The 22547-nt window shown below is 38.2% G+C and overlaps 1 protein-coding gene across 3 annotated transcripts in view; it reads right to left on the bottom strand.

Moving 5' to 3' along the window:
* shq1 (SHQ1, H/ACA ribonucleoprotein assembly factor) overlaps window positions 1–22547 on the bottom strand; it is a 54539-nt gene that overhangs the window by 31290 nt on the left and 702 nt on the right. For all 3 annotated transcript variants that reach the window (XM_079841227.1, XM_079841228.1, XM_079841226.1), the window contains exons 2-9: window positions 21849–22010; window positions 21407–21471; window positions 13062–13184; window positions 12807–12964; window positions 12558–12670; window positions 12321–12421; window positions 2779–2936; window positions 630–683 (exon numbers count right to left, since the gene is read on the bottom strand). In XM_079841227.1, coding sequence (XP_079697353.1) covers window positions 630–683; window positions 2779–2936; window positions 12321–12421; window positions 12558–12670; window positions 12807–12964; window positions 13062–13184; window positions 21407–21471; window positions 21849–21991 — 915 coding nt within the window. In that variant the 5' untranslated portion in view covers window positions 21992–22010. The remainder of the gene's footprint in view (window positions 1–629; window positions 684–2778; window positions 2937–12320; window positions 12422–12557; window positions 12671–12806; window positions 12965–13061; window positions 13185–21406; window positions 21472–21848; window positions 22011–22547) is intronic.

The raw sequence follows: 22547 nt of genomic DNA, 5'->3' as shown, positions 1-22547 counted from the left end.
GTGGATGGCCGGGAGCATGTACGTCACTTACCTGGGGAACACATGACACCAGGATGCACCATGGGAAGAAGGCAAGCCAGCGGAGGCAGTGTGATGCTTTGGGCAATGTTCTGCTGGGAAACCTTGGGTCCTGCCAACCATGTGGACGTTACTTTGACAGGTACCATCTAGCATCGTTGCGGACCATGTACACCCTTTCATGGAAACGGTATTCCCTGGGGGCTGTGGCCTCTTTCAGTAGGATAATGCGCCCTGCCACAAAGCAAAACGGTTTGAGAAGTACAACGAGTTTGACTTGACCTCCACATTCCTCAGATCTCAATCCAATCAAGCATCTGTGGGATGTGCTGAACAAACAAGTCTGATCCATGGAGGCACCACCTCGCATCTTACAGGACTTAAAGGATCTGCTGCTAACATCTTGGTGCCAGATACCAAAGAACACCTTGAGGGGTCAGCGCTGTTTTGGCAGAAAAAGGGGGACCAACACAATATTAGGAATATATTTAGGTCATAATGTTATGCCTGGTCAGTGTATGTGAACTCTGCAAGTTAAAATCTTGTTAACAGTCACTCGCTCATTCATTTGTTTGTTTGTGTTTTGTTATGCTGCTAAATGTATGACATACCTCCAGCCAGCTGAGAGTACCGCTGAGCTTCCTGATGGTCCAGGCTGACTCTACCTGCAAATCCCAACAGCATCGGTCAATATTGTCATCAACGATCATTCACACTATACAAAACTGAACCATACTGATGTCAGACAGTATACACTCACCTAAAGGATTATTAGGAACACCTGTTCAATTTCTCATTAATGCAATTATCTAACCAACCAATCACATGGCAGTTGCTTCAATGCATTTAGGGGTGTGGTCCTGGTCAAGACAATCTCCTGAACTCCAAACTGAATGTCAGAATGGGAAAGAAAGGTGATTTAAGCAATTTTGAGCATGGTTGTGGTGCCAGACGGGCCGGTCTGAGTATTTCACAATCTGCTCAGTTACTGGGATTTTCACGCACAACCATTTCTAGGGTTTACAAAGAATGGTGTGAAAAGGGAAAAACATCCAGTATGCGGCAGTCCTGTGGGCGAAAATGCCTTGTTGATGCTAGAGGTCAGAGGAGAATGGGCCGACTGATTCAAGCTGATAGAAGAGCAACTTTGACTGAAATAACCACTCGTACTTCCAGCCGGATAATGCACCATGTCACAAAGCTCGAATCATTTCAAATTGGTTTCTTGAACATGACTGAGTTCACTGTACTAAAATGGCCCCCACAGTCACCAGATCTCAACCCAATAGAGCATCTTTGGGATGTGGTGGAACGGGAGCTTCGTGCCCTGGATGTGCATCCCACAAATCTCCATCAACTGCAAGATGCAATCCTATCAATATGGGCCAACATTTCTAAAGAATGCTTTCAGCACCTTGTTGAATCAATGCCACGTAGAATTAAGGCAGTTCTGAAGGCGAAAAGGGGGTCAAACACAGTATTAGTATGGTGTTCCCAATAATCCTTTAGGTGAGTGTACAAGGCAGACTATATAAAGCTGGTCAAATGTTAGCATAAAGCTGCGGTCACATTAGACTTAGTAATATTTCAAGATTTTCTGTGAACACAGCAGCAGTCATAGTATGATGCCACGCTCTTAAAAAAAAACAACATAAATCAACATATAATATAGGCCTATGAAAAATGTAAAATGTAATATACTCTACTTTATTGCAATGCTGCAGATTTAAAGTTTGCACTCTTTTAATTCAGCTAAGAGGTCACTCAGAACTTATATTAGTCACACGTCTTCATGTGGTATGAATTTGCAGGGCAGAGTTCACCAAACTTGAACTTTGGAAAGCAGCGAAATTCACATGAGCTTGCATTTTCTTGTCTCCTGCATTCGCATGCCTATGAATGGAAGTCAATGGAAGGAAAAGTGCAGTGTGACCATCCCTTAACTATGACTCGCACTTAACCAATATTAAAGTTTAAAATTGTATAAATCATGCTATTCAGTACATGCTATAATACTGATTATTTTAAGAAAATAATACCATTTCACAATATTACTGTATTTTTGATGCAGTGAGCATAAAAGACTTGCAACTGCAATGTATACAAAATAATATCATATTTCAGCCATTTACTGGTTATCAGATATAAAATGACTATAATTAGTGGCTAATTGATATCGGCCAGAATCTTGATATTGTGCATCCCTTTTTTGTCACTTTTATTTCAATCAACGGGGATGAAAGAACAGAAATTATTAAGGAAAAGAGGGGAAATGTTGCTGGATTCAAACACCCGTCACTCACATGAGCACCATGGTTCAATGAGCACAAGCGCTAACCACCCAGACAAAGCTCCAACATTAAATTTATCACTTTAGACATGAGAATGTTTTAAGAAGGTTTGATATGTTCTCTAGCTATTATGATTGAATCAAAGCCCAGATCTCTACTGTACATTTAACATATGTTGAAAGCTTTGGAGTCAATCCAGAAGACCTCTTCAAAACCGAAGCCCTTGCAACATTCTATTACTTCAGCTTCAGGAGCCGTGTTTTAAAACATAACCATCATTTTTATATTTTTCATACTGATTTTTCAAAATTACTACCATGTGCAGTGGCCTCCTTGGGACTATCTGGAAAACATTATAGGAATGTATCAACTTCCTGGAGCTTTGGTGCACGCGAAAATGCCAGGACCCGCACGCCAAACCCACTTACTAGCCGAGAGAGTCATCTGTGGCATTCAAGCGTGCACTTACATTGTGCTCTCCCTCCGTAGTGCGCACATCATAGACATACGCGAGAATGATGTCCACCAAACCCAGCCAGACGTGGAAGCGCGCTTTCTTATCCAGCAAGTACGAACGGTTCGTGAATTTCCTCATCTGCTCGTTTTCCTCTTCTGTGAAAGTTATTGCTGGAAGTAAAGAGAGAGAAAGAGAAAAATTCAGTGTTGTTTATCAAGTTATATCAGGGAAGTACAGTCAAAGTCAATCTCAGGCAAATTCTCCCCCAAAAAACAAGTTTAAACGCAGGGCTCCAGCAGGGAATGATGGATGCCTCTGCTCCACGGAGAGCTTTAAGAAACAAAAGCATGTTCGCCGCAATTATTTTTAAATCAGAGTCGGAGACGAGGCTTTTGAAGCATAGAAAAGTTACCGCATGGGAAGAGCAAAGTTACAGAGCTTGATTGATGCCCTAAACTGACTTGATACTGCACCAGGGAGGAAGGAGTCGAAGGCAGGGCAGCGAGAGAGAGAGAGACAGAGAGAGAGAAAAGGGCAAGTCAGCACTTTAGTAGCAGCTGAAAGTGATCCCCCTCCTTGGCTGCAGTGCTGCCCCTGATAGAGCCCCTCGTGTGCATGCTAGCATGTCCATATACACACACACACTTTAAGCTGGAGCTGGCAGAAGTCAAGTTCTGGCTCTATTGGGATCAGTTGGATTCCAGCGACATGACGACTGAACAGCTCCCCCCTTTTTCTCTCTCTCTTGTCTACCTGATTTACCCTCTAACACAGCTGCCTCCACCTGGCAGGAAACACTGACTCCTGTGAGACCAAAACCAGGAGCTGAGGAGGGAGTTCAGCTCCACCCCAGCTCTCGTCTTCTCTTTATATTAAACTGTTTCTGCCACCAACTACTCAGTGACAGATTTTGTTTTTTTGTTTCTTTGTTGTGTATAACAGAACTCTTAGCACCAAAAAACTTTCAATACCATTCATTCTGTGTAAAAATGGGGCGATTTTTCCAGACAGGGTTTAAATTAAGCCAGGAGTAGGCCTTAATCAAGTCTAGTCAACTTTATTTATATAACGCTTTTTACAATGCAGATTGTTTCAAAGCAGCATCACGGTGTTAAACAGGAGAATAATGCAACAGAATTTATTCGGCCGTACAGCCGCTCCGGAGAAAACGTTGATGTCATCTAGCTCATTTCAATTATCATACAGTGACAATGTGGGCAGATCAGTAATTTGCAACCCCAAATCAGAAAAAGTTGGGACAGTATGGTGATGGTGATGGTGAGTATGGTGAAAAGTGAGAAGTGATTTCTAAATTTACTTTGACTTGTATTTCATTGCAGACAATATGAACACAAAATATTTCATGTTTTGTCTGGTCAACTTCATGTCATTTGTAAATATGCATCCTTTCCTGTCACCTGCAACACATTTAAAAAAAAGTTGGGACAGGAGCAATTTAGGGCTAGTAATGAGGTAAAATGGTTAAATAATGATGTGATTTGAAACAGGTGATGTCAACAGGCGATTGTAATTATGATTTGGTACAAAAGCAGCATCCAAGAAAGGTCTAATCCTTTAGGAGCAAAGATGGGCAGAGGATCGCCAACAAATACCTGAGAAAATTATTGAAATGTTTAAAAACAATGTTCCTCAAAGAAAGATAGGAAGAGATTTGGATATTCACATTCAAAAGTGCATAACATAATTAAAAGATTTAAGGAATCTGGAGGAATTTCAGAGCGTAAAGGACAAGGGCGCAAGCCTAAGCTGAACAACCGTGATCTCCGATCCCTCAGGTGGCACTGCATCAAGAATCTTCATTCATCTATAAGCGATATCACCACATGGGCTCAGGACTACTTTGGCAAACCTTTGTCAAGTACCACAATACGTAGTTACATCCACAAATGCCAGTTAAAACTGTACTGTGCCAAAAGGAAGCCCTATGTTAACAGTGTGCAGAAGCGCCGTCGACTTCTCTGGGCTCGGAGGCATCTGGGATGGACCATCACACAGTGGAAACGTGTACTGTGGTCAGATGAATCAGTATTTCAGGTATTTTTGGGGAGGAATGGACGCCGTGTGCTCCGGACCAAAGAAGAAAAGGATCATCCAGACTGTTACCAGCAACAAGTCCAAAAGCCAGGGTCTGTCATGGTATGGGGTTGTGTCAGTACCCTTGGCAAAGGTAACTTGCACTTCTTTGAAGGCACCATTAATGCTGAAAAGTACATAGAGATTTTGGAGCATAATATGCTGCCTTCAAGAAGACATCTTTTCCAGGGACGTCCATGGATATTTCAACAAGACAATGCAAAACCACATTCTGCACACACTACAAAGTCCTGGCTGCGGAGGAAGAGGGTACGGGTACTTGATTGGCCTGCCTGCAGTCCCGACCTGTCTCCAATAGAGAATGTGTGGCGCATTTTGAAGCGCAAAATGCGACAACAAAGACCCCGTAGTACTGTTGCCCACCTTAAGACTTGTTTGCAGGAAGAATGGGACAAAATTACACCTGAAATACTTCATCACTTGGTGTCTTCAGTCCCTAAACGTCTTTTAAGTGTTGTGAAAAGGAATGGCAACATTACAAAGTGGTAAAAAAAAAAAAAAATCCCAACTTTTTTTTAAATGTGTTGCAGGTCTGAATGACAGGAAAGGATGCATATTTACAAATGACATGAAGTTGACCAGACAAAACATGAAATATTTTGTGTTCATAAAAAAATCCCAACTTTTTTTTAAATGTGTTGCAGGTCTGAATGACAGGAAAGGATGCATATTTACAAATGACATGAAGTTGACCAGACAAAACATGAAATATTTTGTGTTCATATTGTCTGCAATGAAATACGAGTCAAAGTAAATTTAGAAATCACTTCTTTTTTTCTTTTGCGTTTTCCATACTGTCCCAACTTTTTCTGATTTGGGGTTGTAGTTTATATGGTTAATTTAGTTTACCAATTAGATTTATTTGGATATTTAGTTGAAACTTTAGTGTCCCCAACTGAGCAAGCCAAGCCAAAGGCGAAATCTAGAATAGTTAAGCGTGACTTAAAAAATGGTTTTCTGAAACACAGATTAAGTATATATTACTAATACCTGGACTATGGAGACCTGAATTTAATGGAGAACTAAATTAGCATGACAGAGGTTGCCTATAAAACATAGAATGGACCAAGAAAAGCTTAAAGTTGCATGGAAATGAGAAGCAAATCTAAAGAAAACAATGACAGCAGAAAAATGGGACAAAAGACTGTCATATGAAATGGGACAAACATTTTTTGTCAATGCTTTGCATTCTCTCACAAATGTTTTGGGTTCCCCCGAGAAACTTTGCGTTTACAAAAATATTGTGGGCAAATGCAAAGTTTCCCACTCTACCCATTCCAAGCAGGATTCGAACCTGTGTGGCAGATATGCTAACTAGGACACTAGTCTCTAGTGACCGTCACTAATGCGCCTCTTGAAGCCAGGGAAGAGAAGTTTAAATGCATAGCTCTTACTAGCTAGCCTCTGTTACATACACACACAAACACATACATTTATACATACATACATACATACATACATATATATATATATATATATATATATATATACACATACATGTGTCTTCTTTGAAACACAATGTTAATCTAAAGATAAACCTGCCTATTGGTAGGTTTAATTTAAGACTCAATTTAATCCTGGAGTAGCTCTAGTCTTCCTCAGGGAAATCAGTTTATTAAACTCTGGATTAGACCAAGTCTAGGACTATTTAAAACCATGACAGAGAAAGCAGATTTCTGTTAAACTGGTTTAAAAGGCCATTTTAGTCCAGGACTAGGCTTAATCTCTGTCCGGTAAACCGGCCCAATGAGTCTTAAAGGAACAGTTCACCCAAAAATAAAAAAAGTCATAATTTACTCACCCTGATTTCAAACCTGTAGGGTCAGACTGCTCTTTTCTACACATTACAAGATCCTCACTCCCCCCAAAAACAGATAAAAGTAGTAAGAAGTAAACAAAAGTAGACTTGTGCTATTTTCCAAGTCTTTTGAAACCTTATGACACATTTGTAAGAGGAACAGACTAAAACTTTAAACAGAATTTTTTACTGATTAAAATGTCAGCTGTGCTGTTTGAATATGTTCATATTTAGATTTGGTCACAACACAAATGAAAACCAAGGAAGTTTGTGTGACGTCTTGATGTGCTATATTTTAATATACATGGTTGAAAAGTTTGGGATTGGTACGATTTTTTAATGTTTCTGAAAGCTGCTCATCAAGGTTGCATTTATTTCATCAGAAATACTGTAATATTTTGAAATAGTATACATAGTATTAATATTAAAACAACTGATTTCTATTTGAATATATTTTCAAATGTAATTCATTCCTGTGATGGCAAAGCTGAATTTTTCAGCATAAAGTCATCAGTGTCACATGATCTTTCAGAAATCATTCTAATATGCTGAACGTTGCACATGAAAGTGAAATTCTTGCCTTATTTCATAGCTGGCCTACTGACAATACATTTGAGAACCAATTAACCACTTCAGCTCTGCACCCCCTCACCGACCCACCCGTGGGTCCAATATTGCTTCATCATAATCATTTGAAAAAATCTATAAGTTGGACAACACAAAACAAGACATATTTGGTATCGTTTGAAAGATTAAAACCTCAACTTTCTTCATAACCCAATCACTTTTGCATTTATGTTACATAGAAAAAGATAATAAGGTCTGAATTTGACCCCCCCGCAATGACCCCCCCTTGAGAAAATCTTATGACTAATATTACATTTCATATTTATATCACACAATCTCACCAAAAATAGACAAGTCATATATCAAATGAAAGCTCTTAACCTCAAGAATATCACCGATATTTATTTCACCGATCCAACACTTTACAATAACGTTATTATCAAAAGAATCACGAAGATGGAAATGACTCCTTTGAACAAGCAAACACATGAGTCATATTCCTGTTCGGATCAATAACGTGTTGTGGAGCTAATACCCTCAAACGCTATATCAGCTCGTTCCTTAGGTTGTTTTCTTCAAAATGAGACCATTTTCACATGTCTGTGAGCATGCATGGCCAAATGACACTGTAATATGTCACCAATGTCCAGATCAAAACATGTGATGCAGACAAATACTCTTATTATCCTTAGTTTTGATCGTCTTTGTTAGCCGCGATTTTTGACGTATTGCATCATATGTCAAAAAAGCTGAGTATCTCAGCTTTCTAGACATGTCGATCATGCTTCTAGACCAATCAGAGCCCGAGATCTCCCTTTACAAAGTTGAGGAGGTGGAGACTTCTTTTCGATTTCCTAGCGGCTATGGAAAATCAAGGGAGATGAGGATGAGCTATTAGATAGTTTGCACAGATTCATCTCAATAACTTTTTTTTGGAAGGAGATATCAAGACAATTATTTTCCCCCTGTTTACTGACACCTAGTGGAATCCACAGAAACTATCTGAAGGGATATAGACCAAACAGATACAAAATTATAGATTTTCAAATAAATTAATTAAAAAATAAATCAAAATATGTATATCTTTTTATATATGTTTATCATAAAATTGTGAATAAATACTTTATAATATATGCAATATTCCACCACTGTGTTAAAATTTAGAGTGTTTTGTGTAAAATGAGACAATTTTTATCAATTTACTCCAATGTATGTGGGTAGGGCGCTCTTTTAAATTCAGATATGCCTTATTCTCTAAAAAGCTGAAGTTAAGTGCGCAGTTTCTTCACCACCTCCTCGTTTTTCTACGACGTTGAGTTAATTGCATTTCCGGCTCTATACAAACAAAGAAGTTCTCAAGTTTTGTGAACGTTCCAGATTTGAACACATGTAATAATGAACATTGGCTTGTTCCTCACACAAAGCTATTCAGAAGACTTACACAGCATGGTATACAGGAAAATAACAATGTTGGTGGTCACCATCCACTTAAGAGCAGCCTGAACACTTTTCAGTTACATAGAACATAAACAGGCTTCCGTTTAAGAGCGAGTAAACAATGACAAAATGTTCTTTTTTAAGTGTACTTTTTTGAGGCTGCAACAGTCTTCTTTTGTGGAATTCTTTAAGGTTTATCCTTCACTTATATGGCAAAATCAGCAAAAACAACATCTGACACCACACAGGTGTCCAGACCACTAACACTAGCTCTTGGGGTTAGATGGGGGAGCAGAATAATGAAGCGCATGCATGCATAAAACGCACACGGTGAGGCTGTTATCTCCATTGGGACCTAGGGTGTCAAGATACCCGATACACATGGGAAAGCAAGTACACCACCACATGTATACATACACACACACACACACACACACACAAGGAAAAAAAATCAGAAATAGAATTTAAGTTAAAGATAAAGAGGCAGAGAAAAAGCGAAAAGAGAAGTCTACAACTATTTCATAACATTTGCGAACTGCATAGACAATGTACAGAGTCTGTCAAGAACATGTCTGAGTTTCTTTCTTGCGGCAACCTATCCTGTCCTGGGAGTAATTAAACATTTGTATTAGATCTTTGATATGCCAGTGGTACAGTTCTAGTTTCGCATTAAAAAATAGGTTCAATTATAAGTCCTTTTTTTTTTTTCAATTAACTAAGCAAGCCACATGTCATTATGCAATTTTATTGTATGGATTTTCAACAGCACATTTTACATTTTCTTCCAGTTTTGGAGCAACATGATAGTAGGTAGATGGCAAAATTGGCAAATGATCCACAGACTAACCAAATTTAGCCATGTGACTGATTTCTGCTGTAGCATATTAGATCTTTTTACACACACCAATTTTGCAACTTAATGATCAAAGATTCTTTTGAAAATTTGCACTTAGTGGTGACAGTAGGGAAACTCTTCAGTCCACAAATTCTTGCAACGGCCAAATACAGGCTCTCAGGCTGCTGTCGCTGCATGGCATGATTTACAATTGTGTGCCATTAAGGAGGATTTTTTTTGTGGGGAGGGTGGGGCGAATGTGCTATGAATGCGTTTAGCTGTCATGCAAAGAATATTACAGTTCAATATTACATTCTGGCTTATTTTTGTTTAAGCAAAATATATTTGATTCTGTTCATTTGATTTTTGGGTGAAATATGACCCAGACATGTTGTTGACAGGTTGTGTGAGATTCAACCAATAACCTCAAACCATTACAAGGGAAAAAAAAGCCTGCTTTTTTTTCGAATACATAACGATTGCTAAGCGATGAACAAGCTCACCCTAAATACCACAAAAGCAAACGGCCTAATTAACTTTAATGGCTTAATGAGCCACATCCAGTCAGGAAAAACCTTAGAAAACAGCGGCGAGGAGAAGATATTTTGGCAGCGATTTGCCCATTTCAGTCAAGATGTTCAGGACGGTCTGTCCAAGCAATTAGAACCGATTAATCTGCCCCATGCATCCAGCATACTGATGAGAACACTGAAAAACAAAGGTGTATAAAAGCGCCTGAGTGCTAAGTAGCTGTACAACGATACTTGATTGATTGACAGCAGAGACAGACAGCCGTTTTGGAAAGCATCTCTTGAAATATCTCCATCTCCCTCTGTTTAATCCCTCTCAATCTTCTTCTTCTTCTTCAGTGATAGGACCAGCTGTGTAACCCCCCGTCCCCCCCGCACCAACATATGCTCGCAGCTCGGAGCAATTTCCTCATTCGGTAAACGGGCACTAAGTTATTAGCACACTGTTCTAGTGATGAACGTGCTGGTGTGGGACACAATCACTTCTCGGCTGTCCGTGTCTGTGCCGCTTTATCACACACACGTCAATAATCCATGCAATTTTAAACGTGCCAGATTATGTTTTACAGTATTTGAAAAATGACAACAGCTGTGCCAAAAAAGGAAAAAGACAGACACACAAAACGATAGATAGGCAGACAGACAAACAGATAGGTAGATAAGATGACGAAAGAAAGAACGAAAGAAAGAAAGAGCTAGACAGACAGACAGATAGATTGAACTATAGATAGACAAAACGATAGATAGAAGGATAGATAGATAGATAGATAGATAGATAGATAGATAGATAGATAGATAGATAGATAGATAGATAGATAGATAGATAGATAGATAGATAGATAGATAGATAGATAGATAGATAGATAGATAGATAGATAGATAGATAGATAGATAGATAGATAGATAATACAGATCAATAGATAGAATGATAGAAAATAGATAGAACAAATGAATGAATGAGTGAATGAATGAATGATAGATACATACAGCAAATGATTGAATGATAGATAGAACGAATGAACGAACAACAGAGAACGGTAGATAGATCGAATTAATTAATAAACAACAGATAAAAGAAAAGGAGGAAGGAAGGAGATAGACAGACAGATATATTGAACTAGATAGACAAAATGATAGATAGATAGATAGATAGATAGATAGATAGATAGATAGATAGATAGATAGATAGATAGATAGATAGATAGATAGATAGATAGATAGATAGATAGATAGATAGATAGATAGATAGATAGATAGATAGAGAATGATAAAATGATTAAGAATGACAGATAATACAGAACAATAGATAGAATGATAGAACAATAGATAGAACAAATGAATGAATGAATAAGACACATAGAACGAATTAATGAATGATAGATAGAACGAATGAAAGAACGACAGAGAACGATAGATAGAACGATAGATAGAACGATAGATAGATCAAATTAATTAATAAACAATATATAAAAGAAAAGGAGGAAGGAAGGAAGGAAGCAAGGAAGGAGATAGACAAAGATATATTGAACTATAGATAGACAAAAGAATAGATAGAACAACAGTGATAGATGGAAAGACAGTGATAGAATGATAGAATGATTAATAGAACGACAGACAATACAGATGAATAGACAGAATGATAGAACGATAGATAGATAGAACAATAGACAGATAGATAACATTGAAAAAGATGAAAGAAAGAAAGATAGATCGAGCTATAGATAGACAGATGGAAAGATAGAATGACAGACAATAGACAGCCAGACAGATAGATAGATAAAGAAAAACAGAGAGAGAAAGAACAAATGTGATAGATAGATAGAGCACATGCTGATTGTGGGCACAAAAGTGGGCTGAGAGGTGGTTTGTACCTCGCTGACTAAACTCAGTGACTCAGTCTCACACACACAGCCTCATCAATGACTCAGCAGTTATAAAACATACAAAAACACATATAAATCACCAAAAGAGTAAAAGTATGAGTGTTAAAACAACGCTCAAAATAGCTCCAATCTCCTCATATATGCAACGTGTGAACACGACGCTGTCGCTTTGTCTAACTTTAGGATCACGAAAGGAATGATCAGTTTCCAGCAAAGGCGCGCCACCTGCTGGTAGAGGCTGGAAACTGCACTTCTGGAAATATTCCAGCTTACATTGTAAAGCGACCTCAACTCAACCCGACCAAATTGAGACACACAGGACAAAGTGGTAATGTTAGAGAGTTACTTTATACATTCAGAGAGTATAACTTGGGGAAAAAAGGTCTCACATGTGTCAGAGTTTGCTGAAGAGTCCGGGCTCAGCTCCCTCCACCACGGTTTAAACTTCAGCAGGTTTTTGATCTCCTCCTCGTCCTCATACAAATTTACCCTGCATCAATCAAACAAATTGTGTCAATGTTCTGTTGTGTGTAAGATGTTAAATGAAATGTTTTAAATGTTCATGTCATCGTACTATTTTGTAGTTTTGACAGATCTGTGTGTAGGAACGGGGATGGTGGACTTACATATAATGGTCAGTACAAAATATTGTGGTCTCTGCATCTAGTCGGTTGCGTCTCCTGAGCTCAGGAGTGGTGCTGTCGGGATCCTTCACATCAATCACCTCATTCAGCTCCTCCTGATTGGTGCAAAGCAAAACAATGGGTTGTCCACAAAAACTCCAGGTCATTTTTCAATATGTCTTGTGTCTACATCAAAAGATAAAAAAAAAAGAAGACTGTATCTCCAGTATCCTCAGAGACAAACATTCTTACTTGCAGTCTAGTGAAGACTCCAGACCTGAGGTTTCCAAAGCCATACTTGTGGTATTCTTTCAGCGTCTCCGCTGGGGTTTCGGTGTAAATCTCCTGCTCTATCTGCCAATCAAACTCCTCCTCTTCATCTTCCTCCTCACATCCTCCACCACAGGCCTCTGAGAGAACGCCATCGGAGGCGTTGAGAGAATACAGAATGAGAATGCTGCAAGAAGACAATCAGCTTTTTATACCCAAGTGCGAATTTAACCTCACCTGCGTCCTCCACCAGCGGTTTGGCTGATCTTGATCCCTTAGGAGCCAGGAGACTGGTGAGCATCTCCAAACCCTCAAAGTGCTGTCCGGCCGTCTCTTTAGGGACATGCAGTGTGAAGAGACCTGATACATACACACATACTTAAAGTTGCTATGTAATGGAAGTAGACAGATCTTTTTTCTGTATTATGACACACATTCAAGTGAAACTGATTATTGAAAAAGAAAATAGGTCAGGGAGTTGGTTCTATCCATCAGTTGCTGGTTGGATGGAGGCCAACCTGAATGTGAACAGGCATTTGATTGTAAGAAAAGGGTGCAAGAGGAGTAAATGATCGGAGATGTCTGGTATACGTCCCCAGGAGAAGTCTGTTGTTTCACTGCAATATTGAGTGATGATATATATTTTAATTAAATATGATTTTTTTTTTAATACAACATTTAAAAAACAAATACATCAATTACATGCATTTCTCTATCCAATCCACAGCAGTGGATTGAATCAAGTCCCCACCTTACATTTTTTTCCTTCTTTCTCAATCATTTGTGATTTGTTTCACTTGGATGAATTTCACAATACAGAAGAGATATTCCATTATTTCTGTCACATTAAAACTTTAAAGCGACGGTACAACCAACAAATATTATTCAGTTGTTTCTTCTGTGAGAAAAAGAAAGAAAGAAAGAAAGAAAGAAAGAAAGAAAGAAAGAAAGAAAGAGATAGACAGACAGATAGACTGAACTATAGATAGACAACAATAGAACTATAGATATACAATGATAGAACTATAGATATACAATGATAAAACAATAGATAGAACGATATATTGATAGATAGAACGATATATTGATAGATAGAACGATATATTGATAGATAGATAGATAGATAGATAGATAGATAGATAGATAGATAGATAGATAGATAGATAGATAGATAGATAGATAGATAGATAGATAGATAGATAGATAGATAGATAGATAGATAGATAGATAGATAGATAGATAGATAGATAGATAGATAGATAGATAGATAGATAGATAGATAGATAGAACGATAGATACAGACAGATAGATAGACAATACAGATAGATAAATAGACAGATAGAATGACAGACAGACAGACGGACGTACAGACAGATAGACAGATAGATAGATAGATAGATAGATAGATAGATAGATAGATAGATAGATAGATAGATAGATAGATAGATAGATAGATAGATAGATAGATAGATAGATAGATAGATAGATAGATAGATAGATAGATAGATAGATAGATAGATAGATAGATAGATAGATAGATAGATAGATAGATGGATAGATAATACAGATAGATAAATAGACAGATAGACAGACACACAGAAAGACAGATAGAATGACAGATCGATAGACAGACAGACGGACGGATGGATAGACAGACAGACAGACAGACAGACAGACAGACAGACAGACAGACAGACAGACGGACGGACGGACGGACGGATGGAAGTAAGGAAGACAGAATTATTAAATAATTCTCTCAATAATAGTCTCAATAATTAGTATCACTTGGATGAATGTCACAAAATTTCCTGAAACTTTAAAGCGACTGTTCACCACAAAATTTAATATTCAGTTCTTTCTTCTGTAGAATGTAAAATAAGATATTTTTTGTCCATACAATACAAGTCATGGGGTCCAAAACAATAATCAAAATATCGTCTTTTGTGTTCTACAGAAGAAAGAAAGTCTTGTGAACACTTTCACCAGCAGCCACTGGTGGATCAAACAGAGAGTCCCGCCCCAAATGTATGCCATTGGTTAAGCCACTGTTGCCGTGTAGAGCTGGTCGGGATTCTTAAACAAACAGAGCAATGTTTTGAAAGCAGACACTTTTTTTTTCTGGGAAATCAATCTACATGTCCTGTCCCAGCTTAATAAGTAGAGACAACTATAAGGACGCCTCCTTATAGTTGTCTCTACTTATTAAGCTGGGACAGGAAAAAAATATTTTTAAATTGAACAAAAAAAAATCCTTAAAATGACAAGAATTGCCTTGACTGTAGTCATTAAAGATTTGTAAATGATTTATAATTCCTTATGTAAACACAGAAAGCAATTAGTTGCTTTATTATAGACGACTATTAAATTATTCACTGGCTGTCGATCAAAGAGGACGCGCTGAAATGAGGCCAATGAGATGTCAAGCAGAAGATCCCGTGGCCATTAGGTATAATTAAAAGCGCTAATAGGCAGCTCATTAAAAGACATGTCGGGACTACGGCAGATCGGTCAGACACAATCACGGCGCTGCTTCTGCTGTTTCTTCCTGAATTAAAGATTGATAAGTACCACACAAAAGATAGAGCGAGAGAGAGAGAGAGAGAGAGCGAGTGCAGGAGCGAAAGCATAATCAAAGCGAAGGTGTATCCCAATAAAGAAAGAAGAGGGATCGTTATGATGCTGACAGCTCAACCGGCTGATTAAATGTGAGACTTGTGTGCTATAATGAAGTCTGTTAGGAAAGAAAGACCTTGAGAGAGAGAGAGAGAGAGAGAGAGATAGAGAGATAACATTAGGGAGAGTAAATGATGGCAGAACCTTCATTTTATTGGTGATCTATTCCTTTAACTCTGGCTCTTTAACACGTTTTATTGACAGATGCACAAAAGAGAGAGGACAGGAAATTATGAGTATACATAATAACAACTCCAAACCCACGTCTTCCACATGAGCACGATATGCGAGCTAATCATTACCCCACCCGACTGGTTTTCGATCTTTGACTGTTTTCTCTTGTGCAAACAGGAATTTGTGGAAAATGTTAAATTATAGGGGTAAAAAGAAGCTGAGGGATTATATTCCACACATTAAGTGCCAAACGGTCAAAATCTGAAAGTCTGTGCTTGACATCCTTGCAATAAACAACCTATAATTTTAGACCCTGCTGGAACATTAAAGATTAAAACAGTGTTATGTTAAAATGACAATAATTGCTTTGACTGTAGTCCTTCCAGATTTGTGAATGATTTATAATTACTTGTTACTCGGTGTAAACACAGAAAGCAATTAGACGTTATTTATGATAGACTACTGCTAAATTATTCACTGGCTGTCGATCAAAGAGGATGCGCTGAAACAAGGCCAAAGAGATGTCAGGAACAGGATCCTGTGGCCATTATGTAGCAACTAAAAATCTTCAAGCTATTTGGAGAGCAGTAAGACAGTTTGAACTGTTGTGATAACGGTTAAATCAAATGGGTGTATAAAAAATACTAACCTATCAATCAATTCCATGGGAAATGTAAGAATTCTTGGCAGTCAAGTGGCAATGTGCTGCCGTAAATTCCTTAATATTTCATCTTTTAATAAATTTTTTTTTATAAAAGATGTACATTTTAGAATTTATTTCCACAGGACAGTACAAGAGAGCTAGCCTGGCGTGGCCATACTCAATTCTAGTCAGAATTTGAGTCTGGTACCGCTCCATTGAGCTTTGATTATGGGGCGTGTTTCAACCGAGCCAGGAAAGACCTCAATTGGATAGACCCACAACCAATCAGAGCAACGGAGCGACGCGTAACGTTAGTTGTCAAATGTCAACAGAACTCAACTGCACTGTAACCAAGTCCGTGTTTTTCTCCATGTCCGCGGGTTGAAGCGACCCCAATTATGTGATTATATAAACCCAGGAATGCGAATTTTAGCAGGCAACCTTGCCAAAATAACATATTTTGCCAACCAAACGCCATTTTTTTCCGGAGAACCCCCCGGAAAGTTATAGTTTTGGGCTATAGTTTTGAGTAGCAATTGTGCGCGACATTGCAAAAACACTTGGAAACCCTGTCTGCACGCACGCTGGATTAAGTAACGTTACAAGAAAAAGATGAGTGTAAACGATCTTTGCCAGTAATAAAATAATTTAAGGATACACAGAGTACTTACCAACATGATCATCGTTTCTGAGAGAAATAGTGAAGGTGAATGCATATACGAACAAGTTCTCCGTTTAGGATAAGAGCAAATTCAACCCAAGAGCCTTCGATGACGTGGATGATTACGTTACTGTTGATCATCTGTCCATCATCGTCTAAAGCCCGCCCTGACAATTTCATTGGTCCGAACAGTTTCTGTTCGGGCATAATTCCTCCTCTATGGAGCGAGTCCAGACCGAATTGCCCGAGCAAAACATTTTGTGGGCGGGGCTAAATTCGGCTGGCATCCAGGCTACAAGAGAGCCTCTTTTGACCACAATCCAGTACTCAGGTCTCCCTAAAATTTGTATACTTTATGTCCTGTGAATTTTGTATACTGTATCCTGTACATGTGATTTTTCCCAAATCAGTTAAAGGCACGGTAGGTGATTTGTTCCAGAAACCTTTTTGTTATGCCTGTTGAAAATCTCTTCACATCCTGATAGCAATCACTAAGTTAATAGGTCTAAATGTATTCATATGTATATACTAGGGATGCCACAATTCTCAATATAATATAGAACCGTTCGGTACGGCATTCACGGTTCAATACGCGCTTGTGAATTGCGTTTTTTTTTTCGGTTTTGCATTTAATTACAAATTCTATCTATCATTTGCCTCCATCCCAATATACTGAACAACGCGACATACATTCATATCACACGTCAGTGGTAGAGTTATACTCACGGAACACTCTAGTTATTCACAATCACGAAAGTTCATTATTTGCATGAGTTTTAGCCTTGCCGGTTAAACATTTCATTCGCACCAAACACCAAATACATGATTACTGGATTAAGTAGTCTTACTGCACTATTACTGTCAAATACACACAAGGTTAACATAAACACAGTCAGTCGTGTCTAAAGTGAAAGTAAAATCGGCGTGTGTGTATATTAGATGCACGCAGGTCTTAAATTGACAGCAGCGCAGCCTAGTGAACACGCTGTCCTTAAAGGGACAGTTCACCTCAAAAATGATGTCATTATTCACTCACTCTAATATTGTTCCAAACCTGTATTCATTTCTCAATGACAGAATTTTCATTTTTGAGTGAACTATCCCTTTAATGTTAATACAACAACAAAAGACAAAGAGAAAAATCACTCACTGCTCTCGACTGAAAAATTCCTTTAGCTAAGAATCAATATTTTATAGTGAAGTCTATGTAGTGTTTTATTTTTACATTTATTCATTCAATTTCATACTTAAATGCTGCTGTACAGCTCTGAGCTGCCAGTGTAAATCTGTATATATATTTATTTTATATTATACAATACACTAGGAATGTGTACAAGGGTTTTTTTTTAAGTAAAGTTTTAAGTGTATTGTATTCTAACTGTATTGTTGCATCCCTAGTATATACTGTAAATCATCAGTGGAAGATGCAGGACCATAAAATGTCCGTCCAATCAATACATTGGGTACGAATACAATGTCCTACATGCCTGTCAACGTATGTATTTTCATTCCTCCGCTCTGCGCACCCTGCTCTTGCAGACATCACACGCCATCATTGCGTTTCATGCTACGCAGAGTTAAGGCCCTTTCACACCCGAAGGCGTAACGAAAAAGCGAAACGGAAAAAGCGAATATTTTGTGTGCGATTAGTTTGCGTCAAAACCATTCACATCAGCCGCGATGCGAGTTTGCGACGTCTGTGACGTTTCAGAGCTCCAACATTTCAAAACATTTGCGGCGAAAGCTGAGAAAACACGGACACTTCCTCATTCAGTGAAGACGAGCTTTTCATTTTATTTAAAGGACCGAAAAGAAGGTTTTGGTTGCACCCAGTCTTAAAGAACAGAGAGTCTGAAGGGGAGTATGCTAATCTTGTACAGGAGCTAAAACTTTATCATGGCTGGTTCCGCACTTACTTTCAAATGTCCGTGGGATAATTTGAGGAGCTCCTCCAGAGACAGTAGAAGTGCATCTGACGAGACAAACACACACTTCAGGAACCAATCGATCTGGAGCAGCTCATAATGTAAACATTTAAGTGCCACAGTCGTACTGACGGAAACACATTCACTTTCTATAGTCGCAGACACAATTATTTAGGTTATAAAATAATCAACGAGTTTTAACTCAAAGTTATGATATCGTAATCTGTAGCCTACAATGGACAAACACAGCTGCAGCTGTACAGCTGTAAACATAACTACAGCTGTAATCTCGTGAGAAATGCCATCCCTGGCAAAGGTTAATGTTGATTGAACGGCTAGTGACATCAACTGGACATTTCGTCACCTTTGTTTCCTTGTATGTGATTGGTTTGAGCCTTTTCTATCGCTGCGAGTGTTAAAAAAAATCGACATCGAAATGGGAAAAAAATAAACGTTGTTTTTTCGCCGCAGCACATTCGCGTTCAGTGTGCAAGCACTCATTACACAAAGAGCTGATCAAAAAATAAAACCATTGCGTGAATTATTTGCGTGTCAAAATCACGTCCAGTGTGAAAGGACCTTTAGACAGACGTCAGTCACCGAGCACCACAACCGAAACAGCAGCCCCCTTTTACAGTTCCTCCTGAACCAAAACAACAAGCTCATGCTGCCTCACGCCATAACTACTGTCATTTGGAAGAGATGTAAACCTGTGATGTTATACTCTGAGCGGTTTGTGACTCAAATTTATGTGTTTCAAAGGCATCAACGCCGAAATGAATCTGCAGTAGTCAGGTGGTACAGGTCAGAGCTCTTTAAGTAGTTTATGTTTATTATTATTGTAATGTTATGTGCTTTGAGACATGAGGTATTTTAAAGTTGTTTCTCTAGAGAAATGCTTTTGTTTGCTCCCTGCTGTACGCGTTCATGTGTTTTGAAGGAGGCGTGGCTTGGAGACTCTCTGAAGGGAGGTAGGGATCTTAAGCTTTTAAACGCTAGCTCGCTATTGCTAGCTCTAAAAATTGCCTACCCAACCTTTAAGCACAAACATCACCCTGCAGCTGATTTTAAAGATTATTGTTCCAAGGCATTATAATGACTAGTACTTTTGTCCCATATGTAATGTTGGTCAACAACAAGTTTTTTTTCCCTATACAAGTTCAAACTTTAATGTCATTTATAAAGCATCCCACACTATACTTTGTTTAGATAAAATTATGATAATAACAATAATTGCTCTAGAACTGTAAAGGTACTGTGGAACTAGAGCTGCACATTACCTTCCCTCAGGTCATTTTGACCAGAATTTTTTTCCCTAGGACTTTTGTCCTACACAAATTGACTGGATTGAAGAGTTTTGTGGTTGAAATTTAAAAAAAGTAACAAATCCTTCTCCCTTAGGAATGAATGGAATGCGAGGAATGCTTACGTACACATAGAAAAACCCAAAAACGCTCAAAATTCAAACAAAAAAATGCTAAAACTTTACCAAAAAAAAAAAAGATTTTATAATCTCTACATGAGTATCTGAATGCACCCTGACGCGAACTGACTTTAGGACCCAGCAGAACAGCTAATTTGCTCAATATAGAACTATAAGGCCATCTAGTGGCCAGCTAGTTTTTTTTTTTAAACAATTCATTCAGATTAATTAAACATTTTAAGTAGACTGCAGCAATTAACATTTTGTCAGAACCTCTAGTAAATCTCATGTTATTTTGTTTAGTTGTCTGTTCAGAATCGTGGGAGAACCGTGATGTCTGTTTGAAACAACAACAAACAAAAAAAATCACCACGTCAAGCCGACAGATGGCAGTTTTTTGAGCGTCAGTCAGCTTTGTTTTTTAGCTTTGTCCCACACCATTGGCCCTAGTCAGATGTCGTCTGGGATCTTTTTGGCCAGTTCAGCACGTTGAATTGGTGTCGGGCCGTCGGCGAGAGAGACCTCTGATTGGCTGTTCAGCTCAACGAATCAACGAAAGTGATGAAAGCGAGCAAAGATGTCAAGACGGTACAGACAGAAGGCTGTTATAATTTACGTCATTTTACCTGAGTATTCGAACGCACAAATATCTTCATAATAACATGAGGCGACTGGGATGAAGAAAGTGATCACCGTGATTGATATTCAAAATGGTGATTTGTTTACGATTTGTATATCTGCAGTCCTAGTTTCGGTTCCTCCTTTTGAATGAAGAAAATAGACTATTGATACATGCTGATATAGACATATATTTACTTACTCGCAGGCGCAGAACGCACATGCTAGTTGACAGTCGCATTTAGTCCTTTTGGTGTGTTCAAGCGCAGCTTTTTGCCTGAGACGCAGCTGACGACTCGTCGAAAGGCGACAACACAGTTGCCGCTAGTTCTTTCATGTCGGCTTGGTGTGTGGAACCTTTTTCTAGGGCATTTTTGCTGCTCATGATGAAGCTTATGAGGTATTGAGTGGCAAACAAAAGCAGCGCAGGTTTTCTGAGACTTTAAAACAGAGAGTTATTGTTACCTTTGTCGATATCGAATGAAGCTCTTTCCCGGCCATCTTCTACTATTCTCCCAGGCAGAGTCAACCTTCAGGGTAGATTAGATAGATTACACAAGATTCATTAATAATTAATAACGCTACAAATAATAATTTAAAAAATATATATCCATAATTGCATAATAAATGTATGCATTTTTGCAATATGCATTTGCCACCAAAACCACATGCATATATGTTCCTGCTAATAACCAAACTTAAAACCAAGTGGCATCATCAACAAACAAATTCCATTGCAAGTTTTGAGAAAATGTCTGGAATAATTTAAGTGTGGATGAGGTGTCCACATGCTTTTTTGGGTCTCTGTCTCTGTATGTGTATGTAAAAAGCTTTGTAAACATCTTATTTTGTATTTTCCAGTGATTTAGCATAACAATGTCAATCATGGCGTTTGCAGGTGAGTCACCTGAGAAAGTACGGCTTGGCATAGAACTTCAAATCTTCTCCCTGGATGTAGATGTCAAACTCAGATGTTCTGGTGTAGGGTACACGGATAATCACAGTGAGGAAATTGACATCTTGACTCAGTTCAAACGCCGGTGTTATCATGATTACACACAGCAAAGAACTGCAAGAGAAACAGATTAGAAAAAATATTATTCAGACATCTCAATAGTTGGCAGGGGGGATAAAGGCTAAAGGAATGCTAATGAAATTGTATTATAATTTGAAACCAATCCTAATGGGATTAGCCAAAATCCGCTACCAATAGAATTTTTTTTTTCCTCCAGAATTTCAGTTTCTGATTCAGCATTAAAAAGGTAAAACTATATATAAAATAATAATGCAAAAATGTACAACACAATCCTATTAGAATTAAAAAAGAATCATCAAAGAATCAAATAATATCCTACAAAATCCCAGAAATGTCTATTTATTGTTCATATTTTCAGAGTATCAGTTTATCCAGTAGAATGTTCTTCGATTTAACATTAAGATGTCCTACAAGATAATTTACCTTACAGTCTTAAAATGTGTGTTTTGTGTAGTCTCGTAATCTGTACTATCAATCATGTCATCTTGGCACAATTTCACTAAGAACTAATAAATTATAAAAATGAAAGTTAAAATGTAGGTTTCCATTACATGGGCAGTGTGCAAATCT

The sequence above is a fragment of the Gobio gobio genome, assembly GCF_949357685.1.
Source record: "Gobio gobio genome assembly, chromosome: 17".
In the NCBI taxonomy this organism is placed as follows: domain Eukaryota; kingdom Metazoa; phylum Chordata; class Actinopteri; order Cypriniformes; family Gobionidae; genus Gobio; species Gobio gobio.
The sequence above is the reverse complement of the archived record's forward strand: the minus strand, read 5'-3'. Positions and strand labels throughout refer to the sequence as shown.